This window comes from Laccaria bicolor, genomic scaffold (assembly GCF_000143565.1).
Source record: "Laccaria bicolor S238N-H82 LACBIscaffold_56 genomic scaffold, whole genome shotgun sequence".
Lineage (NCBI taxonomy): Eukaryota > Fungi > Basidiomycota > Agaricomycetes > Agaricales > Hydnangiaceae > Laccaria > Laccaria bicolor.
In genome coordinates this window covers 29,270-51,040 of record NW_001889927.1, presented here as the reverse complement: position 1 = coordinate 51,040, position 21,771 = coordinate 29,270, and the positions used below count along the sequence as shown (strand labels likewise).

Here is a 21,771-nt window from a genome sequence, read left to right as displayed (position 1 = left end):
TCATCGTACGCTTCACAGCTCTTCATTAGGCATATAAGTCCTCTGGCTAACAAAATTATTAGATTCGTTTTCTTCTCAGAGGTGATCCTGAGCTGAACAAGCATGGCGTCGGAAAACTTACAGGAATCAACTATGCAAGTGAGGCAGAAGCTTACAAAAAGCTTTTGATCAAAAATCAGGATGCGCCAACCGTTCGAAAGCTCCTGCAATACTGGAACATGCAAGTTTTTCCACAATTCCTCCTCACTCCCGACTCACAGGACGAAGAAGAAGAAGCACCATGTGTCCAGGTTGATGCTGATGAAAACCCAGGTCTCGATTCCATGTTCTGTGGACTGTGTATGGGAGCCGATACTTCTTCAGCTCCCACTTCGAAAAATTCTAGCTCGCTCCCACTCCCCCAGACCCTTCCAACCGATGTAGAGTGCGTGAACGCCCACTCAGATGTGGAATGGGCACCGGATTTGCATCCAAACGTGGAAGCGCACACCCCTGCTCCTGTCGCGCCCATCTCCCAATCAATCAATCCACCCCATGGACGTTGTCGAGTCCCCACACCAGTTCCCTCAACCTCCAAGGCTGTTGCTGATGTGCCTGCGCCACCCGCTAAAGCTCCCCATGGTCGACACCCAAAACAGGTTTCGGTTGTTCAAGTTGATGCTGATTCAGGTGCCGGATGCAGCGCTCGCTCGTCCAAGTCGGCAGACGCGTGGTGCAAAATCGAAGGCAAATGCGAAGTAGCTGGGTCCAGCATTGTGAGGGCATCGTCGACGAGCAGCCGTTGAACGGCGATTGAGCATGCTGAGCTACTACATCTGCGTTGTATCAATGTCTAGCTACTGCAATTGACTGGATTCACTTGTTTATTGCATTATGGACCGACTTTTTTACTTATTACTGTTCTTTCACCTATCTAGCTAAGTTTACGAGGAGCGAGAACAGCGCTCTGTATCAACTGTATTGTGAGCCTAGCGCTCGTCATGACAAATTAAGCTAGATATTATTGCTAAATATGCCCCCATAACCAAGTGGTAACTATAGCCAAGTCAGTAAGCACGTCATAACAAAGTAAGTAATCAATAGGTTCAGAGTTTGATTCCCTCTAATAACAATTGTTCAACAGTACAAAGTAACAACACAACTACAAATCCGCAGATCGACTAGTAAGAAAATCGCACATTACAATTGAGCTACAAGCTCACTACAAATTTTTGTTTCATTTACAATTGAGTGGTACCTTACAATTGTCCCTTTGTGTTAAAATGGTCACGTCTTGTATTATAGTACATTTCTCCTTGATTATAATTGGATTATAATTCGTTCAGGTGATTACGTGCCTTACCTGCCTTATAAGGCTTCCCGGGTTTTTCCGACAAAGTTTGTGGGTTTGGCAATGGAGAGAAGGGAGGGGAGAGAGAATGCGCAGAAGGTGTATGCGTTTTGAGGTGGTTTTGCATGCATATAGGCACTTGAGATGGGATGGCGATGCTATCAGAAGGGTTGCTCATACCTTTGCCTCGGTCTTGACGACAATATCTTTACTCAAAATGGCCTTCGCCTCTCCGCACCACGACCCGCCCCTCGTCCCCTACCACAGCTACCAGCCTGGTGCCATCTCCCGACTCGTTCAAGTTAATGCTTACGGACGTTTCTTACAAATTCCCACACCCACCCATACTAACTCCCTCCAGTTATGTTAGTCATCATGGCCCAATAGTGATGGGCCACCGGCCCTGACAAACAACCATGTGGTAAGGGCCCAGCCGGCCCGGCCGGTTTGATGGTGGGGCCCCAATATGGAAGGGGCGGCCAGACCCTGTACAATCACCCAGTAACCATGGGCTGGCCGTCAGCAACAATGCCCCATATGATTGGAGTAGCCGGGTGTACCTTGACTGCCATATCCTCCTGCAGAGCTGCCCTCCACCGGGGCTAAATATTGCACCGGCGGTGATGATCATAATGAACACTTAGAATTACAAGCCTGGCTCATACAAATCATGCATAATATTGTCAATCTATGTATGTTGTTTGCTATGATTTGATTGGAGCTACTAAGCACTGCACATTGCCTCCAAAAGAAATGATAACATTTTTATAATGTTCTGTCAGGAGAGGCTTCATGCATTTCCTTTGCCAAAAGTGTTTAGTTCAACCAGTGAGGCAAATGTTTCACCACTGGTGATGTAATTTTTTTATGATACTCCGCCGGACCACTCCACCAGTGACATGAAATTTCTGTAAGACCCTCCACTGGACTAAACACCACACATTGCCTCTGCGTAAATGACAAATACTGGATTGATCTGTCAGAAGAGGCTCCACACATTCAATCTGCAAAGGTATTTAAGACCTGGGTGGAGTAATGCAATATTTCTTAAAGACAACCCCAGCAGAGCAATGCAATATTTTATAATGACTCCAGTGGAGCAATGCAATATTTTTTTTAACAACTCCGGCGGAGCAATGCAATATTTTTTGACAACGCTGGCGGAGCAATGCATTTTTTTTTTTAACAAGTCCGGCGGAGCAATGCAATATTTTTTGACAATGCCGGCGGAGCAATGCAATATTTTTTTTAACAACTCCGGCGGAGCAATGCAATATTTTTTTTAACAACTCCGGCGGAGCAATGCAATATTTTTTTGACAACGCCGGCGGAGCAATGCAATATTTTTTTTAACAACTCCGGCGGAGCAATGCAATATTTTTTTGACAATGCCGGCGGAGCAATGCAATATTTTTAATGACAACTCCGGCAGAGCAATGTATATTAAAGGGAACTAATGAAAATGATAACCAAGTGTTTCAATCAATGAGGAGAGTATCTGCTGGTAGCATAAAAGAAAAATGAAATGCTTAGGTAGAGCAATGGAAATTTCTTTTGTGACTTCGATATAAAAATGAAATTCCTTCTTTTTAATAGCTCTGCTGGAGGTCTAGAGCAATATATATATATATCATGAAGCTCCATCGAAGAAGTGCTGTTTTTAAAAAAAGACTCTGGCAGAGAAGTGCAAAATGATTCAATGTATTTTTTTTAATGACTCTGTCGGAGTAGTGCTTTTCTTTTTGAGGCATTAAAAGTGGAGTACCACAAAAACACAAAGCTATTTAAGTACATCAGCAGGGCAATCCTTTGGCAAATATTACTCCGTTGGTGATGTAATTTTTTTTGTGATGCTCCGCCGGACCACCATGCGGGACCAGCCTACTGCACATTGCCTCCGAAAACATAACAAAAATTTTATAATAGAATAAATTAAGTTCATTGGCAGGGCAATCCTTCTGCAAATATTGCTCTGTCAATGATGTAATTCTTTTTACAATACTCTGATGGACCACCATGTGGGAGCAGTCACCACACATTGCCTCCACAAACATAGCAAAATTTGTATAATGGCCTGTTACAATGAGTTTCACACATTGACTTCAAAAAGATATTTAACTACACCAGCAGGGCAATCCTTCCGCAAATATTACCCCACCGGTGATGTAATTTCTTTTTATAATATCCAATAGGACCAGCCACCACACATTGCCTTCACAAATATAATGGCCTATCTGAATGAGCTTCAGACATGTAGGTAATTAAGTACACCGCAAGGGCAACCCACCAACAAACATTTCTCTGCCAGTGATGTAATTCTTTTATCACACTCTGCAGAACCAACCTGCCATCAACCTCTGCCAAATTTTTATCCTCTGCCAAGCTAAGCACTGCACATTACCTCCTAAAACACCACAAATCTAATGGTCCTTCAGACAATATGAGCTCTGTTGCTGATAACCAGAGCTAACCAAGTATTCATCATGCAGGGCCACATATTGTGAAAAGGCATTGCCGCAACAGGGATGGTCCGGTTATCCTGCTTGTTCCTGGGCAGGGACCCATCAAAGTTGAAATCTGTGCCTGGGTCATTTCCAAATTGAGGTGATGCGCCTGGTGCACAGACCCTCCACTGGATGCAAACAGACCCTGCATCCCGATGAATAGCAACGCACTCACCCAATTTCAAGCCATATAACCTCCAAACCAGCCAGTTGATAGACATAGCTGCCATGTTAATTACTATGTAAAAATCTTTGAGAGATGTTTTGTTTTCATAGACAAACATAGGAAAAGGTGTTTTACGTCAATAATCTCTATCAAATCTTGACTGCATTATGGCATTGCAATGAAAATCATCAAAACTTTTTTTTCCTTCTGAACAACTTATCATCGGGCCTAGCTTGTTGGAATCGTGCTTTTCCAAGCTTTTCAAAGGTGGTTCTTATATGGGTTGAAGCTCATTATTACATTTTGTGGAGCTCAAACAATGTGTGAAATGCTATATTTTACAATAAAACCATCAAGACTTCTCTCTTCCCCAAACAACTTATCATCGGGCATAGCTTGTTGGAATCATGCTTTTCCAAGCTTTTTAAAGGTGGTTTCTACATGGGTTGAAACTCATTATTAAATTTTGCGGACCGTAATGTGTTTTTATTGGAAGGTCCTCTGCTGGTGTATCACATTCAGCTGTATTTGTGGGACCCATAATATATACAATAGTTAATGGAGGCTGCTTGGGTTCCAAAAGAATTGTTAAAAGTACATGTAGGTCTGCAATGGGTCACATTCATGGTGTTTAACTGACTTCTGCAACCTTATTGTTATGTGGAAGCATTGTAGTACATTTACAAGGTGCCCCACAATTTGAGCTGGCAGACGATGATATGCATCCTCCCCATGACAGTCCTCATGGTGTTTGAGTGGCTTCTGTGGCCCTATTATTATGTTAAATCTTTATAATATATTTACAAGGTGCTCTGCATTTTGCCCAAGGTGGGCCGCAATTTGCGCCGTCGGACAATGATGTGCATGCTCCGCAGGAGTCGCTGTCAGGGAGAAGTACGGCTGCCTCAAGCTGATGGGTGATTGTAACGATCACGGCTGTACCAATCACTAAGAGACAGTTTAGAAAACCGGCCGGTCCGGCTGGGCTCATGTTACATGAGTGGTTGTCACATCCAGTTACTACATTAGGTACGGGACATGATGCATGATGACTAACATATGTGCTCCCTCTTCATTTCGTTCTTGCGCCTCCCCCACCTCGTCTGTCTCATCTTCATATTCAAACCCGAGTTCGAGGTTCGGCACGTTGCCACCTACACTGTCGACGTTAGACGCCGGGTACGCGCTCCGGGCAAGTGAAGCGGGAGGCCCGGGAGGAGGGTTGCGGAGCGCGCAGTCGTGCTACGCAATATTCGCTGCATTCCACGTCTTGCCCCGGGGAATATGTGGAATCACATCTCGGTGTATAGTATGTAGAGGAGTCATTAGGACTCGGGTTCCTCGAGTTATAAGCCAGACGTTGTTGCTCTTTTACCTCACAGGCGCCATTTGCCTTTCTTATAAAGATCAGCCTGTGGAACTTTCGAACCTAACCCAGGCTAATTTCAAAAGACTGGAATATACATCGAGAAAAAAAGAACACGAATTGCAAGGAAGTCTCAGGATAAAGTCACGACCTCTAGGGGCTACATTGACAAGCGAATTAATCAGTAGCCAAGGTAGGAACTCACTGTAGTGAACAACTGCAAAACAAATGTAAGAAAATCCCGCCCTTATGTAAACTAAGGGAGCAATGGGAACGTACAAGCTTTCTTTCCAGAACTATTTATTCCCACATAGCAAGGGCATTCTATCCCGGAAAGATTAGTAAAAACTAATATCTCAAAGACCGACAAAAATACCATGGTGAGCCTTGCCATATAGCTTATTTTTGACAACTCCGTCTGTTTGAAGGATCTCTCCAGCCGCCACTGAATGCCACGCGGCACCATGTTTCCCGCCATCTAACCAACATGATGAGAGGCAACACAGTATTCCTTACAATTCTTACTCACCCCAGTCATACCTAACTGTAAGGCATTTCGAAAAGGAAGGACGAGTCTCCGGTGCCGTCGTTTTATCAGAACCGTTCCGTGAATATGTGAACACTATCGGCTGACCCTCCTTCAAGCCTGGACAATTGTCAGTGAGAAGGGCGATGGCATCGCCATCGTTCAAGGTAACCTCTCCATCCTCGTTTTCAAGCAACTGAACGTCGTGACCAAAGACCCCTTCTGCATGAATGAGACGATCTTTTAAGGAAGCGACTGTGTGAGGTGGCGGAATGTCAATGCAACCCAAAGAAGAATCGCTCTCGTCAAACGACGTTTTCGACACAACTTCGCCATTGTCGTCGTAAAGTCGGTAATACACTGGTGAGCATCAGAGTTTGAACATTTTTGAGAACAAAAGCATAAAGGCGCACCATAACGTTGTTCAATCTTCTGTGCAGGCAATTCATTCGAGCCTGCATTACTCACAGACTTTGGTCTCTTCTCGGCGGCGCCCTTATTAACAACGAAAACTACAGGGTCAATCTGAGATGATCCTGGGCCAGAGTTCCCTCTGAGCGCTAGGCGAGCAGAGTCATCCACAGGCTTCGTTTCTGACAGCGACAGATACAAAGCAACCTTTTCCGGGCCTTCCACGCCCTCAACCTTGCAGACGTACCTCTTCAGCGAGGCGGCCGTATGAGGGGGCCTCACTGATTTAGAGGAGATACGACTGATGGAGCGATAATTGGAGAAGATCGGGTTGTTTGATTTGAGTGGGCCTCCTTTGTGACTGGTGTATAACCGATAGTATACTGCGCGCATTATGTGAAATAGAAGATATATATGACGAAAAATACGCACTATTACGGTGTTCGCTAGCGCTTTTCGTCTGAGATATGTAATTTATGGTATCAAATCAAAAGTGCATGGACTGACACAAGTGACAACACTTACCGGCTCAGTTCCTCCCTGACCATCCAGAGACGCTTGGCCAGCGATATTGATATTGTCATCTTTATGCGCTCCGTCGCCGGTGTGCATCGTGAGGTTGTGAGTCGCAATGCTGGTTGGAACGAAGTTTTCTCATGGTGCCTCGCAGTCACAGGCTGAAGCGCTCAACACCGGCGATAGCCGACGACACTCATCTCTTTCTTCCTCCTTACAGTTTTGGTTTGGTGCCATCTGGCCCTCTCAATCCACGACATGTGGTTAGTTTTTTTTTTCGTTATCCCCTTGCGCAGATAGACATGCAGTGGACGACAAACAGAAAAGTAAAGCCAACTACGTCACTACGATGACCACCGCCAGGACACCTCGTTTTCCGTTTTGCCTGACTCACGCCATGCTGCCAGATTATGCTCCTACCGCAAACGCTACGCCAGCGAACGATGACCTTCGAAATTTGCGACTCCCTAAGCCTTGACGTCGTGTGGGATATTGGTGGGATACTACTAGTAAGATGTTGAAAGGTCTGCATGGACACCCATATCATTATGGACCAAGATAAGACTTCACATTACGCCGCTAGGGATTTTTCCGTTTCGTAAGGCAGGAATTTTTTCAAAATTAAGAGTTCGTTCTGCAGCCCATGCAAGTTTTCCAACGATGAAGATCATGATTCTATTTATAGATTTTGCCCCAGCTCGCGTCTCTCCGAAGAGTCTCAAGCGATAATTCCCCACCAAGACTCGCAATCACCTTCCAACAACTATTTCTTCAGCGAACAATGTCACCCCTCCTCTCGAACCTCGACGCATCGTGTCTCGACATCGACACCTCCCTCCAATACATCTACTTCACAGTCGATGACATCCAAAGGGCGACTCACCGGCGTCTTCCAGAAAGTAAGCAAAATCGGAAGAGGTTGTTAGAGGATTTGGAGCTCGTGTTCGGGTTTAAGAAAGACGATGCATTGACGGAAGGGCTGTGCACGAACTTAATGGTTGTTGCGTCTGGGGCGCGAGCGAAATTGATTGCAATGGCGGTGAAGGAACAGGCGCAGAAGGACGATCGGAGGGTTGCGTTGGCTGTCTCTGCGAATTTGGATGCGCCGTGGTTGACGAGGTGTCAGAGGATTGTTGGGGAGCCTGGGTTTGAGAAGTTGGTCTCGGCGGATGGAGTGGGGTGAGTGCGTTTCACGGCATCTTATGTCTTGACTCAGATTGTGATTGTTTTTTTTTTTGAATTCGAGAAGAAGGGACGATGACGCTGGGCTGATTTCTGGTTCGTTTCAGATGACGATAAAAGTTTGTTGTTTCTTTCTGATTTTGACGTCCCTACCTCTTGTGTGGATGGCAGGGAAAGGCAGGGGCACGATGGGTGCTAAAAGGTTTGCTTTCAATTTTTGTCCTCGTGAACGGAAGCGTTGACGTTGTTCGTAGATTTGAATGCGTCTGCTGCACCGATTCATTTAAGCCCGAAGAGGTCCTGCGCGCTCCCTGTCAGCACTATTACTGCAGGACCTGCGTCACCTCGCTAGTCAAAGCATGCACGAAGGACGAATCGCTCTTCCCCATAAAATGTTGCAAGAAACCCATCACAGCAACCTCTCTCCGAAGTCATCTCGAAAGCGACGACCTTCGCGACCTCTTCTCCCTAAAAATAATCGAGTACAACACACCCGCGACTCGGCGCGTGTACTGCCCAAAGACACGGTGTTCCACATTCATGGGATCCCTCCCCAGCTCGTCAACGAGGGAAATGACGTGTCAGAAATGTCACGCGCAAGCGTGTGGGATTTGTCGTGGGACCGCGCATGTGGGTAAAGACTGCCCGCAGGATAAAGGGTGCTTGGAGGTGAGGGAGATGGCGAAGAGGGTGGGGTGGCAGACATGTCCGAAGTGTATGGCGGTTATTCAGAGGGTTTGGGGGTGTAATAGTATGGTGTGCAAGTGCGGGACGAATTTTTGCTATGGGTGTGGGGCGACGATGCTGGTTTGTAAAGGGTCTTGTGCGAAATCTGCTGCTTATTAGGATAGAAGGAGAAGAAGAAGTAAATAAATTATTTTGTTTGGTTTTTTTCTTGGTCCGTAGAGCAGCAGACGAAGTGAGCTGATGGGATCAGAGGCAGAAGCGCCCCTCCGTTGTTTGTTCTCAACGAATGACGCAAACACTTCCTCTTCCCAACCCTTATCATGGCCTCCTCCATGTCGTCGGCAACGGTCCTATCAACGGCGTCAGCCTTACCCACCAGCACACAAATCGTCTCTGACCAAACGCCATTCGACCGCTTCTTACCTCAACTCGAGTCCGCCTTTGCGTTCCTTGTCCAAGCACTCAAATTCGGGTCGCGTTTCTCCCGCCTCATCGGCGCCGCTCTATACGTCATCGCACCCGTAACGACCTTCCTCGAGCTCGTCGTCACCCTCTTCATTACGACGCCATATCATGCTGCTGCGTACCTCCTTGAAGCACTTTACCCGATCTATGTGTTTCTTGGTGTAGCGATTATCACTGGTGGTTTGTTAGGGATCATGGGCCGAGTGGTGTCTATTGTCATTGTGTATGTGGTCGCTGAGCGGAAGAAGGCGAACTCGGAGGAGGAGGATGAGGAGGTGAAGTCTGAAGATGAGGACTTGGACGGTGTCCAGAGGAGGGTCAAGTTTGAGTCGTGAGGTGGATGCCCTGGTTGGCGGTTAACACCGCGTTGCTAGGTTCGTCATCTGCTTGCCCCACATACTTATATACACACTTTACTCCTTTCTTTGTGCAACAGACTCATTAATGCCACCGCTGCATGTTGCCCGTTTTCAATCAGGCTCCAAACACGCTCGTACAGGCTGATATCTTGGAATTCGCAGACACACTACGCGCATATGCGTGTAAACCGCGCTTCTTTAGGAATTGGAATGCAAGGCTGCGAGAGAGCTTCTGGGGTGAACTCGAGAAATTATACCCTAGTGACCACGTGGTTGTAAATTATGTAAATTATCGATTGTGCAGCACGCTGTTCTCGACGGCGACGAGGAGTCACCTCGTCAACCTCAACAAACTCACTACACCACCTCAAGGCCACCATTCTGGCTCAAACAACTCTTCTTTGGCTAGGATGCAAACCTTCCTTTCGCCAGTGACGACGACCTCCTCTCAGCCACTGGACACCGGCGATTCCATCCGAGCTTCAGTCGGCCATCTGCTCACCAGGGCGTACTCTCTCCCCTGTTCAACCGCAGCGATGGCCTTTAATCAGCTCGTACAACCCACATCGCGATTTCAGCTGGCTCTTGACGCGTTGTTGCCTCTTTTAGATTCAAATACCACTGCTGAGGTTAGTCGCCCCGTGGCGCTTGTTTAGCGCTCGACTGACCAAATTCATCAGCTTGCGAACCGAATTCTGGTTTCTTTCATTCTGTATTCATTATATGCACCACATCCTATCGCCGTCAACCCTTTCAAGTCTGCCTTATTCGTTGCCTATCTCAAGGAGAGGGAAAAGGCCGTCAAAATCTCCACTGACGGCAGTGTTAGTCCGAACGAGCAGTTGGTCTGGGTGTTGTGGAAGATTTTAAAAGGAGATGGTAACGATGTCAGTGTCCAACATTTCTTACGAGATGCCCATCTCACACACACCAGATTGGTCCTTATTCCCCAAGCACGCTGGCACGCTCCCCATTGCCAACCAAACTTAGAGCAATTAATCTCGTGCTTGATGACGAACTCTGTAGCACTATTTCTGACCTGTACGTTCCCTTCCCATCTCTCGACAACCAATCTCACCCCATCGCACAGAGACGACTCGACATATTCTTATTTTCAAAATAAACGCAGGCAATCGGCCTCCTCCGATCTCAACGAACAAATTAAACCACGCGTCGTCTCACCCGAATACGCTGCTCTCCGATCTCCCATCACGCTAGAAGAAGACAGGGGCAACGAACGGCTCGTACACGCCATCAAGCTCCTTCTCGCTTCTCGAGAACGCGTACTCACACTTTCCGAACAACGCGTACGTACGCTCGTCATTCACTTAACACATCACGTACTCACCCCTACACAGATCCTGGCACCCATCATCCCAGAAGTCGCCTCCTCCCGCCTCGTAGCCTCCCTCGACCTAACGCCCATAGCCGCATACAACCCCACCATCGCCCACCCGCTCTTCGTCGGCCTCTTAACGAGCTCTAACCCCGAACACAACAACCCCCTTCCCTTTCTGGACGTTCTCCCCTTTTTGCCGCCGACCCTTGCGACGTTTGATTTGCTTGGAAGGCTGTTGAGGGATTCGACGAGGGTTAGTGTTCCGGGTTATGGGAGTGTTGCGGAACTGGTGAGGGTCGAGGTGTTGGGGAGGTTCGTGCATGAGGCTATTAATTGGTTGGATTGTGCGGAGCGGGAGGAGAGGGAGGGGTTGATTAGTGATGATCGATTTGCGAAGGGGGTTCAGAATGTGTGTTTCCTTTTTCCTTTTTTCGATTAATGATTGACGATGTGTGTTAGCTATGCAGGTTCTACAACTCGTTGACGAAGCTATCGATAGTTGACCCGGCGGCTGACACGGACTCTGCTGAGATGGCGCATTTTAGCTTGAGGAATGCAAGGCTTGAAGAGGCTAATGCGTTGTATCGCGTGCTTGCTAGGGGACGGTACTGATTCTGGTTTCTCATCGCATCAAGTTTTAACCTATGAATATGCGACTCCCCGCCCCTCCCTAGACTCTTTTTATGATTGTCTTACTATGCGGTTTGATATACTTATGCTGATGAGGTCTATGTTTCTCGTACATGCGTTCCTCCTGCCTCCCCTGCTGTATCGTTGTCATGTTATTTAGTCCATGCAATGTTTCGTGGCTTACTTGCAGTATTGTCGGTTTTTGAATCAATGCTTTCAATTATGATGTATCTATCCTATCCCGTCGTCGTTGTCGCTTTTATCTAGTACTATACACAGTCATGTGCGTATGGATCAGGATATGCAGATCATTTCACTTTCTGTGTCATTCCCTTGCTCCTGCTCTTTTCAAAAAATTCACACATGTTTATTTAGTTAGTATATAAAATATTGCTCAAGTTTTGATGGGATTCATGAGGCGTACGAAATGTGAGAATCCAAAGAGTGAGATTTTGGAAGGTTTTGGCCGCCAAGTTGAACACTTGCTGTACTAGGCTTACTCCCAGTTTTTCTTCCATAGGCACTGTCTAATATCAACACCAAGCATACCTTTCAAATTTCAGGCAACCAGGATGAGTGGAAGTCGTCAAAATCGATTTTGAGAACCAAATGTCACATTGAGCTTGTTCCTCAGGTCGGCAACGCTGTTGGAGCCTCGGACATCGTCCAAAAATTCTCAAAATTTGGAAGGGTATATAAAATTGCATTGGCTAGACTATAATAAAATTTCTAGGATGCACGGTATCATGTTGAAGCTACGTCAACGGAAAATCCAAATACCTGCACATCCCGACTATACGCAGTCATTAGGTCGTTCATGAGACCGGAAACGTCATATTGATAGCAGAGGGAAATGATTATGTATAGCCAGCAGCTCCTTTCCGTGATAAGGGTACTATAGCTTTAGAGACGATTCCGAGTGCAACGTTTGCATGCAACACGAGAACAGTTCCTACAGATCTAGAATAACGGGCGAAAATCAACAACTATCCGGCGGCGTCAAGGAGGATGCAACATACCTTCAAAAAGTAGTGATAATAAATTCCGCATTCCCCACACGTTCCTCTAGGGCAGTCATCCCAAACATGACTGACACATTCATGATTCTCATGCAACGTCCGAGCCCTCTGCTGCACCAGCTCCCGGAACAAGAGCGGTTGCTCTACCCTGACAGCTACCCCCACCTCATTCTCCACTCTCTGCTCAGCAGCCACCAGCAACCTCCGATCATCCCACTGATCGCATCCGCAGTTCTTCCACGGCACAGCGCAGAGGTAACAAAACTGTGTATGGCACCTGCACGTCATGTGGTAGCACCCGTGCTGCAGTTCAACGATCGCATGGCACCCTGGGCAAGTCTGCCAGTGCTCGGCTAGTGCGAGTGCCTTGAGCTCTTTGACTGTGGCGTTCTCGCTACAGTCTCCTGCGTCGTGCCCGGCTTGCTTACATGAGGAGCAAGTCAGGCTTTGGCATTGCGGGCAACGGATGGCGGTGAATGCTGCAACGGCCTCTGATGATCCGAGGAAGGCGGAGCAGGTTGGGAGGACGCAGTAGACACGAGTTTGCGCGGGCGTGCCGAATTCACGTAGCTTGACGTCAAAGAGAGAACGAAGACGAGCATTGAGGAAGGTGGAGGCTTGTTCGGGTGGAATGGGTTGTTGACAGCATCGGAGCGGAAAGAGGGATTCGTCCCGTGTAAAAGCTTCGACCAAGGAAATAATACAATCTCTGCAGTAGTGGTGGTCGCAGGATGTGTGCAAGCACTCTTGAAAGCGGATGTAGTCGTTACAGACCGTGCAGGCGACCCTGGGAAGAAGCATGAGCGTTAAGATGAACTAGAGGATGAAAAATATCCTCAACCTTTTGTGCCGATCAATGCTGGGGCCAGCAGCTGGGGTTTGGGAGATGTTCCTTGACGGGGTGATCGCCGCTTCGCCTATCCCTTTATGTGTGCTATCTTGCCTATCGACTTGGTTTGGCGTCGCTCCTACAGTGCTGGAAACACTAAAATGAGCGTCAGGCTGACCAACGACGGGATAATACATACTGGGAAGGTGGAGTTTCAACAAAAAGCGCTGGATCCTCAAGCAATTTCTGCGTCGGAGTGGGCTCAGGCAAATCACCGCCCTGCGACAAAATCTCCGCGACACGATGGTCTTCCACAGCTGCTTCCTCCATAATAGAAAAAGCATTCAAAGTATTCTGATCCGTTTGAAGAGCAGCACCGATGCTTCTGGCCAGTTTAGCGTCCTCGAGAAACGTGCGCCACTCATTCAGTTGTTCATTCTGAATTTCAAGGGCTATCTCATGGTCCGAGCGCGGCTTGTCAGCCCGGCCTTTACCCTTACACGCGGAGGTGAGTTCTTCGAGGTCTTGCTGTGCAAGCTGGGCTATTAGGAGCGTTGTTTCGAGGTCGGCTTCGTAGATGGATTGTTCTTGATCAAAGAGTGAAAGAGAAGAACCCGACGACATCGTAGTCCCAAGTTCGTTCAGGGTGTATTGTCTCGCGATTCAGCTCCAGGACGTTTGTACGAGCGGTGTGGGGCTGGAAAGCGAGACAACTGCCGAATGAATTTAGCACCAAGTACTGTGAAGAGTATTTAGATAGGTACCCACAGGCGTCTTTTGCCTGAACAATCGATCAAACTATATCGAAGCCCATCTATTGGTTGTTCGAAAAGAGTAATTCAACATTTCGTCTTTCATGCTTTAGCCCATCGTTTGCTTGACGGTTTTTTCAATAATATTACCTACTCACTGGCAGGAGGAGGAAATTAAAACATAGACAACCCAATTACAACAGTGAGCATTTACTCGCTTTGGGTTGGAACGGCAGCCAGACTTGGAGTCGTGTTGGTCAAGCACTAGGTTCAAACCTCACGTGTGGTCGGTATCAATTGAAACACGTGCCGACCACATTTCTGTCACGGAATCTGCCGGTGGGAGCCCTGTTCGTGCGACACACAAAAGCTACATAACCGCACATCGCGGCCACTTCTCGCCATTTGCCTCACGGACATACATCAAACAACTGTCTCAGGAGGGGTTGAAGCACAAGGCGTGGAAACTCACTGTTTACGCCAGCAAACGTCCGGCACTTACATACGCACAACTGCAGAAAAGTTACCGAGACCGTGACAACCCGCAATTGAGATTCTACCTCCATCTTCCCACCTTTAATTTGTGCATCTTTCTGGTCATTTTCTAAGGAGATAGTGCTGAACCTGCACTCGAATTAATTATTACTGGATGGACACGAGGTGCGACATAAATGTTGATTGTATGGAACGGTCAGACACCTGTCAGCTCGCAGCGCATGCACGACTCGGGTTTTGCGCGGACGGTTTTCACTCTCCGCTTTCTGGCCCTTATCATACGCTCGCCCTTGAACAAGTTGATCCCGGACGGTCCCAGTGCATGGGCTCAGTGGCTTCGGCGCGCATCTTCTCTCATTGCATCGGTTTTTGCCAATGAAAGTGAGTCCATATTTCTCCCCAATTCACAATCCAATTTATGTAGAATTAACTTTCAAGGTGGAGGGGTGGTAGCGTGACTGAAAATGACGACGTTCAGTCTGGGATTGGCATCTTGGCCCTTGATACAGATCTTCTCCCAGCGTTAGAAATGATGGACACAGAGCAATGTTTGCAGTTTTAATTCCGGTCCCCACTTCTTCTAATAAGCTATATCATGTCAAGGCACTGAGCAGAACCCCTTCTCCGCCCTCGTGCTTCCGATTCCACATCATTTCAGACATGACGGTGCTCGCTGAGCTCATAAATTATGTGGCTGCACAACGACTTGCTACGGTGCGTATCTACATCTCCATAAAGTCCTCCTTCCCCTCTAACGAAAGAAAAACAGTCTTTCGATGGTAAGCCGCATAGGACGATTTAAAGCTTATAAAGCCGATGAGTCTTCGCAGTTGCGGCGGCGATGTTGTTGGTATACGACTGCTTACTGACGTTGGGGATGGAGTTTGAGTTTGTGTGGTCATCACCATGGGGGTTTATGAAAGTGCTTTATATCGTTCAGCGATACTTGCCTTTCTGTGACACGATTTTTCTCTGTCTGACTCGTGAGTACATGGATACCTCTCTCTTTACAATATTTCACTACCTTCCCTTCAAGACCAATTGGCGGTAGATATCGACCCATACACCTGCCATATTGTTGAAACGATACGAGGATGTACGCATTCTGTTTAAAACGTGGTCGTTTGGCTCATCGTATCATAGGGTTGATGATTTTTGGCTTTATTTTGTCTGAAGGTGCGACTTCTCTGCATTTTAGACTATCCGACGTGCCTAATGGTGGCTTTTCATAGTAATCTTGACCCTACGCGCATGGGCAGTATGGGAACGAGATCTACGTCTGGGTGTCTTTCTGTTATCCCTGTTTACGCTCACGACTGTGGCGGAGATATATGTGACGAATTTCTTCCTTCGCGGCCTGCAATGTGTGTCCACCATCCGTCATATTGTATTATCATCCCACCACAGCTGACACTTCATGTCAAGTTAGTACAAAGCCATATCCAGAATATGTCGGTTGCTTTCCCACCGGCGGAAATCGCATGGTGTACTTGGATTGGGTTACATTAATGATTTACGAAGCTGGTAAGCATTCATTTCTACGTTGGTGTACGGCATCTGCAACTAATTGTCTCCCAGTAATACTGGTCTTGATGATAATTCCTGGAATTGCTGCCTGTAAGAGACATAAATTATTTAGTTTTCTGTATGCTCACAAGCCACCCTTCCAGATCGGCGAGGAGGGAATATTGATCTACATCACGTCATATATCGCGAAGGTTAGATATTGAATTTCACTGAAAGAGATGTATCTAAATTGCCTTCAAACATAGGGATAATAATGTATATCTACCTTTTTGGTAAGTGATGGTTGGCACGGCACATTCATTATGTGCTAAAGGAGCAATAGCCCTTTCAATAGTCAATGTCATAGTCGTGTGCGCACTCTCTGTAAGCCTATACATTGTGTCCTTGTGGGAGAATCAAACTAACCACTAAATTTCTGCAGCCAGAGTATGTCGCGGTTATTTTCTCGTACGTTCATGTTCTGCCTCTACATGCGAAACAACTGATCAAGTGAAGTGTGGAACGCGTACTCCACACACTGTTGACAAGTAGGGTTCTGCTTCATATCCGACAATATATGAAAAGGCAACAACCATCGTATACCGATGGTCTTGCAGACCTACACGTTGACCTGGATGCTAGCAAACCAGAAAACCGATTCCAACAGCGATAGACAGTATGATACACTTTTATAGATCCGGGAATGGACCACACGCCTATCCCAGTTTGTGAATAATGCACAACTAGTGTAATCAGACTCAACAGACCATTGCGAGAAATTAAATCGTGGCGTTGTTAATTTAGAATGTAGAATACATAGATTTCATCCTAGACAGAAGAACATTTATTTGTTCTCCATATCTCTTGCAACGAAACAGCTTTCATGTAAGTACCTCAAATCCGACCGTAACCACCTCGATCAAGGCTTAGGGAGTCGTCGGTTTCGAAGGTTATCGATCGCTAGCGTAGCGTTGGCGATAGGAGTGTAATCTGGTAGCATGGCATGAGTAAGGCAAAACGGAAGACGAGGTGTTCTGGCGGTGGTCATCGTAGTGACGTAGTCAGCCTTTTTTTTTCTGTTGCTCTTCCACTGTCCATCTGTGCAAGGGGGGATAACAAAAAGAAAGAGGGACAGATGAATGGAAACTCACCACATATCGTGGATTGAGAGGGCCAGATGGCACCAACCCAAAACTGTAAGAAGGAGACGGCACCAAATCAGAAGGTGTGTGTCATCGGCAATTGCCGGCGTCGAACGTTGAGCGCTTGAGCGCTTCAGCGTATGACCATGAGAAATCTTCGCTTCGACCTGCATTACGACCTACAACCTCACAATGCCCACTGGCGACGGAGCGTATAAAGCTGAGAATATCGCTTGCCAAGCTTCTCCGGATGGTCTGGGAGGAACTGAGCCGGTAAGTGTTGTGTCAAGTCCTGGCACTTTTGATTGAAAGATAAATCATATATCTTAGACGGAAAGCACTAGCTACCACCGTGACAGTGCGTATTATTCTTTGACACAGAAATCGTCAATTTCACATAGTTAACGCGCGCAGTATACTGTCGGTTATATACCAAAGGAGGCCCACTCGAATCAAACAACCCGATCTTCTCCAACGATCGCTCCATCAGTCGTATCTCGTCTAAACCACTGAGACATATGAGACCTGTTCATACGGCTGCCTCGCTGAAGAGGTACCGCTCGGGCTAATGAGATTTTGGATGACATTGACCGCCGGTTGTTACCTTCTTCCTTCCCACTGTTGAGATTGCTCTGAAACCTGTCAAGTATTGCAGCAGCACCATTATTTTCAGGACTTCGCCGCTTTCCGCATGGTCGCCGGTTCAAGCAGTGGACGGGTGATGACTCAAAGGCTCTCATGAAGGTAAAATCTTTTTCGTTAGGTATTGTACCATCACTTAAAACAAAAATAGGTTTACCTTCCAGCCATCTCGGGATATGTACCCCCCGAAATGGTGCAGTGTATCAGCGCATTTTTGGATGCCTGCTCCATTGCCCGTCGAGCCGACATCACTCAAGAATCACTCGCCGCGCTCCAAACGGCCATTGAGAGGTTTCACACGCACCGTGAAAATTTCCGTACATGCGGTGTTCGACCCACTGGCTTCAACCTCCCCCGACAGCACTCTCTTGTCCACCTCATCCACCAAATCCAGGAGTTTGGTGCTCCTGGCGGGCTATGCTCATCGATCACTGAATCCCGCCACATTACCGCTGTCAAACGGCCTTGGCGTCGTTCAAACCGCTACGAAGCGTTGGGGCAGATGCTGCTTACCAATCAACGGCTGGACAAGCTCCTTCGAGCGCGCGCGGATTTCGTCGAGCGTCGGATGCTTCCCCCTTCCCATTTGCCACCTCCAAAACCTATCATACCCCTCGGCGACGATGACGAGGACACTGGCATCATCGACGAGTACGTGACTGGGAATGTTGCACTGGCAAGAACCCGAAGTAAGTTTTTTTTCAATCTCTACTACTTTGCTGTCACTAATCCATACTTTCTAGTACGAGCTTATCCACGCCGCCTCGCTGAGTTGGCCAACCACATCGGCTGCCCTCCACTTGTTGAACTTACCCGACGTTTCCTCTATGACCAACTCCACACAGATGACGGCACCTCATCAGCCGACATACCCATTCAGCAATGCCCATATCCAACAGGCAGGGTCTCTGTCTTCCACTCTGCCGTTGCCACCTTCTATGCACCAAGCGACGAGTCAGGCATCCGGGGCATGCGAACCGAGCGTATACGGTCCACTCCATCTTGGCGCAAGCACGGCCCACGGCGCGATTGTGCATTAGTTGTTGAGGACCAAGACAAGCCGGGCATGAAGGGGATGAGCGTGGTCCGCGTGAAACTTCTCTTTTCATTCGAGTATGATGGGAAGACGTATCCGTGTGCGCTCGTTGATTGGTTCAAACGTGTGGGCGCGTCACCCGATCCGGAAACAGGGATGTGGAAGGTACGACCTGAGACATACCGAAATGGTCAGCGTGTCGTCTCCATTCTCCACCTGGACACTTTCCTCCGTAGTGCACATCTTTTACCTGTTTTCGGGCGGGATGTTCTCCCCTTCGACTTTCACTTTTCTTATTCACTTGATGCATTTGAATCTTACTACGTTAACAAATATGCAGATCATCATTCTCACGAGATTTGCTTCTAACACTACCATTGTAATAACTCCTTTAGCTTGTAGAAATTTACCTTGATTTGAGGTTTTGGCTGAATCGGGGTAGTCGTCAAAATTTGGCCTGGGTTGGGATTGAACTTGGGAGGGTTGGCAGATTTTTTCGTGTTTGGCAAGCAGCTCAAACGCGCCAAACCTCACAAGCGCCGCCAAACAATGTGCTATCTTGCTGATGACGTCTGCAAGATTGAGGGCGTGGAAGGCCCAGAAAAGAGCGCTTTGTATCTGTCGCTGTCAGGAACGAAGCCTGTGGACGATTCTGCTCGTATTACACCCAGAGGAAACTCCGGGTCAGGATCATCTGAGGTTGACCCTGTAGTTTTCGTTGTTGATAAGGGCGCCGCTGAGAAGAGACCAAAGTCTGCGAGTAATGCGGGCTCGAATGAATTGCCTGCACAGAAGATTGAACAACGTTATGGTGCGCCTTTGTGGTTTTGTTCTAAAAAATGTTTTTTAAACTCACGCTCATGATCCAGTGTATTACCGACTTTACGACGATGATGGCGAAGCTGTCTCGAAAACGTTGTTTGACGAGAGCGACTCTTCTTTGGGTCGTATCGACATATTTACCATTCCGCCACCTCACACAGTCGCTTCCTTGAAAGATCGTCTTATTCATGTAGAAGGGGTCTTGGGTCACGACATTCACTTGCTTGAAAACGAGGATGGAGAGGTTACCTTGAACGATGGCGATGCCATTGCCCTTCTCCCTGACAATTGTCCGGGCTCAAAGGAGGGTCAGCCGATAGTGTTCACATATTCACGGAAGGGTTCTGATAACACGACGGCACTGGAGACTCGTCCCTCCTTTTCGAAATGCCTTACAGCCAAGTATGGCTGGGGTGAGTGAGAATTGTAAGGAATACTGTGTTGCCTCTGATGTTGCAAGTTAGCCGGCGCGAGTTTTGATAACACATGGCATTCAGTGGCGGCTGGAGAGATCCTTCAAACAGACGGAGTTCTCAGTAATAAGCCATACGGCACTAACCGTAGTATTTCTGTCAAATTTCTGTCGGTCTTTGAGATGTTTGTTTTTACTGATCTTTCCGGGATAGAATTCCCCTGCTATGTCGGAATAAATAGTTCTGGAAAGAAAGCTTGCACGTTCCTACCGTCATCCTTTGGTTTGAGGGCGGAACTTTTTTACATGACATTTTTTTGCAGTTGTTCCCAAAAGTGAGTTTCTACCTTGCTACGGGTTAATTTGTTTGTCAATCCCCTAGAATATGTGACTTTGTCCTGAGACTTCCTTGCAATGCGTGTCCTTTTTTTTTCGATGTATATTCCAGTCATTTGAAATTAGCCTGGGTTAGGTTTAGAAGTTTCACAGGCTGATCTTTGAAAGAAAGAAAAATGGAAACCAACAACGTCTTGCTTATAACTCGAGAAAAACCCGAGTCCTAACGACTCCTCTACATGCAGAAAATTTCCCAGTCCTAGACTTTCGCCATACATACTAAGGTTTTTATCACCATATCTAATGTCTGCAAAGTAAATAACCAACCTGTCGTTCAAGAGACAATGGAGGATGAAGCGGACGAAAAGCGGACGAGCTTTGGGATGAGTGGTGGTGGGTAATTTGGTATGAAGCTCCTTCTACTTTGCCGTTTACTAGTGGAGGGGAAAGCGGGGAAGTGGAAGAAAGAGGGAGTACTTTGGAGTAGCGGATTGAGCGATGGGGGACGAACATTGATTCGGGGCGTGAGGGGTTTTGTGTGGTGGGGAGGGGGGAGGTGAGGGTGAGAATTCGCCCTCATCCGTGACGTGGAGCGACTCTCCACTGGCAGATGAATATGGTGGAGAAAGTGTGATAGGCCTTTCCATTGAATTTTTGAATGGTTGCAAGAGGGACGTGAAGATGGGGCATTCGCTGTCACGGGAAAGCTGATGGAGAACCGTTGTCCTTGGCGATGACGAGCGGCCTAATGGCTGCTCGGCAGGGATTGAACCGAGGAGACGTGAGCGCGAACCCGTCGTCTGATGTCGACAGTGTAGGTGGCAACGTGCGGAACCTCGAACTCGGGCTTGAATATGAAGATGACACAGACGAGGTGGGGGAGGCGCAAGAGGAAATGAAGAGGGAGTTAAAATGGGTGGGTGCGTGAACTTTTTGTAAGAAACGTCCGTGAGCGTTAACTTGAACGAGTCGGGGGATGGCACCAGGCTGGTAGCTGTGGTAGGGGACGAGGGGCGGGTCGTGGTGCGGAGATTGAGTAAAGATATCGACATCGAGACCGAGGCAAAGGAATGACCAACCCTTCTGATAGCATCGCCATCCCATCTCAAGTGCCTATATGCGTGCAAAACCACCTCAAAACACATACACCTTCTGCGCATTTTCTCGCCCCTCCCTTCTCTCCATTGCCAAACCCACAGACTCGGTCGTCCACTCGTTTCATCGCCTATGGCATATCAGCGGCATCTTTCCCTTCAGGCTGGATTGGTATACGTTCGAAAGACGTGAAGGAAGGTCGAT

The 21,771-nt window shown here is 47.5% G+C and overlaps 6 protein-coding genes across 6 annotated transcripts in view; 5 read left to right on the top strand and 1 right to left on the bottom strand.

The window, feature by feature from the left end:
- Positions 1-785, top strand: part of LACBIDRAFT_333826 (uncharacterized protein) — a gene marked incomplete at both ends in the record, with an annotated part of 1,884 nt that extends 1,099 nt beyond the window's left edge. Inside the window, one exon of the mRNA XM_001888541.1 lies at positions 63-785. Coding sequence (XP_001888576.1) covers positions 63-785 — 723 coding nt within the window. The remainder of the gene's footprint in view (positions 1-62) is intronic.
- Positions 786-8,226: 7,441 nt separating this feature from the next.
- On the top strand, positions 8,227-8,847 carry LACBIDRAFT_255111 (uncharacterized protein; the record flags this gene model as incomplete). Its single annotated transcript, XM_001888540.1, has 1 exon — positions 8,227-8,847. A coding segment is annotated over one exon (621 nt), but the record flags the coding sequence as incomplete, so codon positions are not given.
- A 161-nt stretch (positions 8,848-9,008) lies between these two features.
- LACBIDRAFT_312953 (uncharacterized protein) lies at positions 9,009-9,488 on the top strand (the record flags this gene model as incomplete). The annotated part of the gene is made up of 1 exon (XM_001888539.1): positions 9,009-9,488. One exon carries the CDS (start codon positions 9,009-9,011, stop codon positions 9,486-9,488), a length of 480 nt encoding a protein of 159 aa, XP_001888574.1.
- Positions 9,489-9,610: 122 nt separating this feature from the next.
- Positions 9,611-11,463, top strand: LACBIDRAFT_312952 (uncharacterized protein; the record flags this gene model as incomplete). The annotated part of the gene is made up of 6 exons (XM_001888538.1): positions 9,611-10,141; positions 10,193-10,399; positions 10,447-10,553; positions 10,603-10,819; positions 10,871-11,260; positions 11,311-11,463. 6 exons carry the CDS (start codon positions 9,611-9,613, stop codon positions 11,461-11,463), a joined length of 1,605 nt encoding a protein of 534 aa, XP_001888573.1.
- A 1,004-nt stretch (positions 11,464-12,467) lies between these two features.
- LACBIDRAFT_240391 (uncharacterized protein) lies at positions 12,468-13,953 on the bottom strand (the record flags this gene model as incomplete). Its single annotated transcript, XM_001888500.1, has 2 exons — positions 12,468-13,287; positions 13,508-13,953. The coding sequence occupies 2 exons, from the start codon at positions 13,951-13,953 to the stop codon at positions 12,468-12,470; spliced, it is 1,266 nt and encodes a 421-aa protein (XP_001888535.1).
- Positions 13,954-14,752: 799 nt separating this feature from the next.
- On the top strand, positions 14,753-20,538 carry LACBIDRAFT_333822 (uncharacterized protein; the record flags this gene model as incomplete). Its single annotated transcript, XM_001888537.1, has 22 exons — positions 14,753-14,957; positions 15,133-15,290; positions 15,517-15,559; positions 15,613-15,672; positions 15,720-15,752; positions 15,809-15,940; positions 15,984-16,100; positions 16,155-16,193; positions 16,349-16,375; positions 16,438-16,466; positions 16,525-16,550; positions 16,915-16,967; positions 17,362-17,497; positions 17,555-17,582; positions 17,626-17,777; positions 17,872-17,968; positions 18,018-18,555; positions 18,610-19,067; positions 19,416-19,713; positions 19,772-20,137; positions 20,460-20,471; positions 20,519-20,538. 22 exons carry the CDS (start codon positions 14,753-14,755, stop codon positions 20,536-20,538), a joined length of 3,027 nt encoding a protein of 1,008 aa, XP_001888572.1.
- Between the last annotated feature and the right edge of the window lie 1,233 nt (positions 20,539-21,771).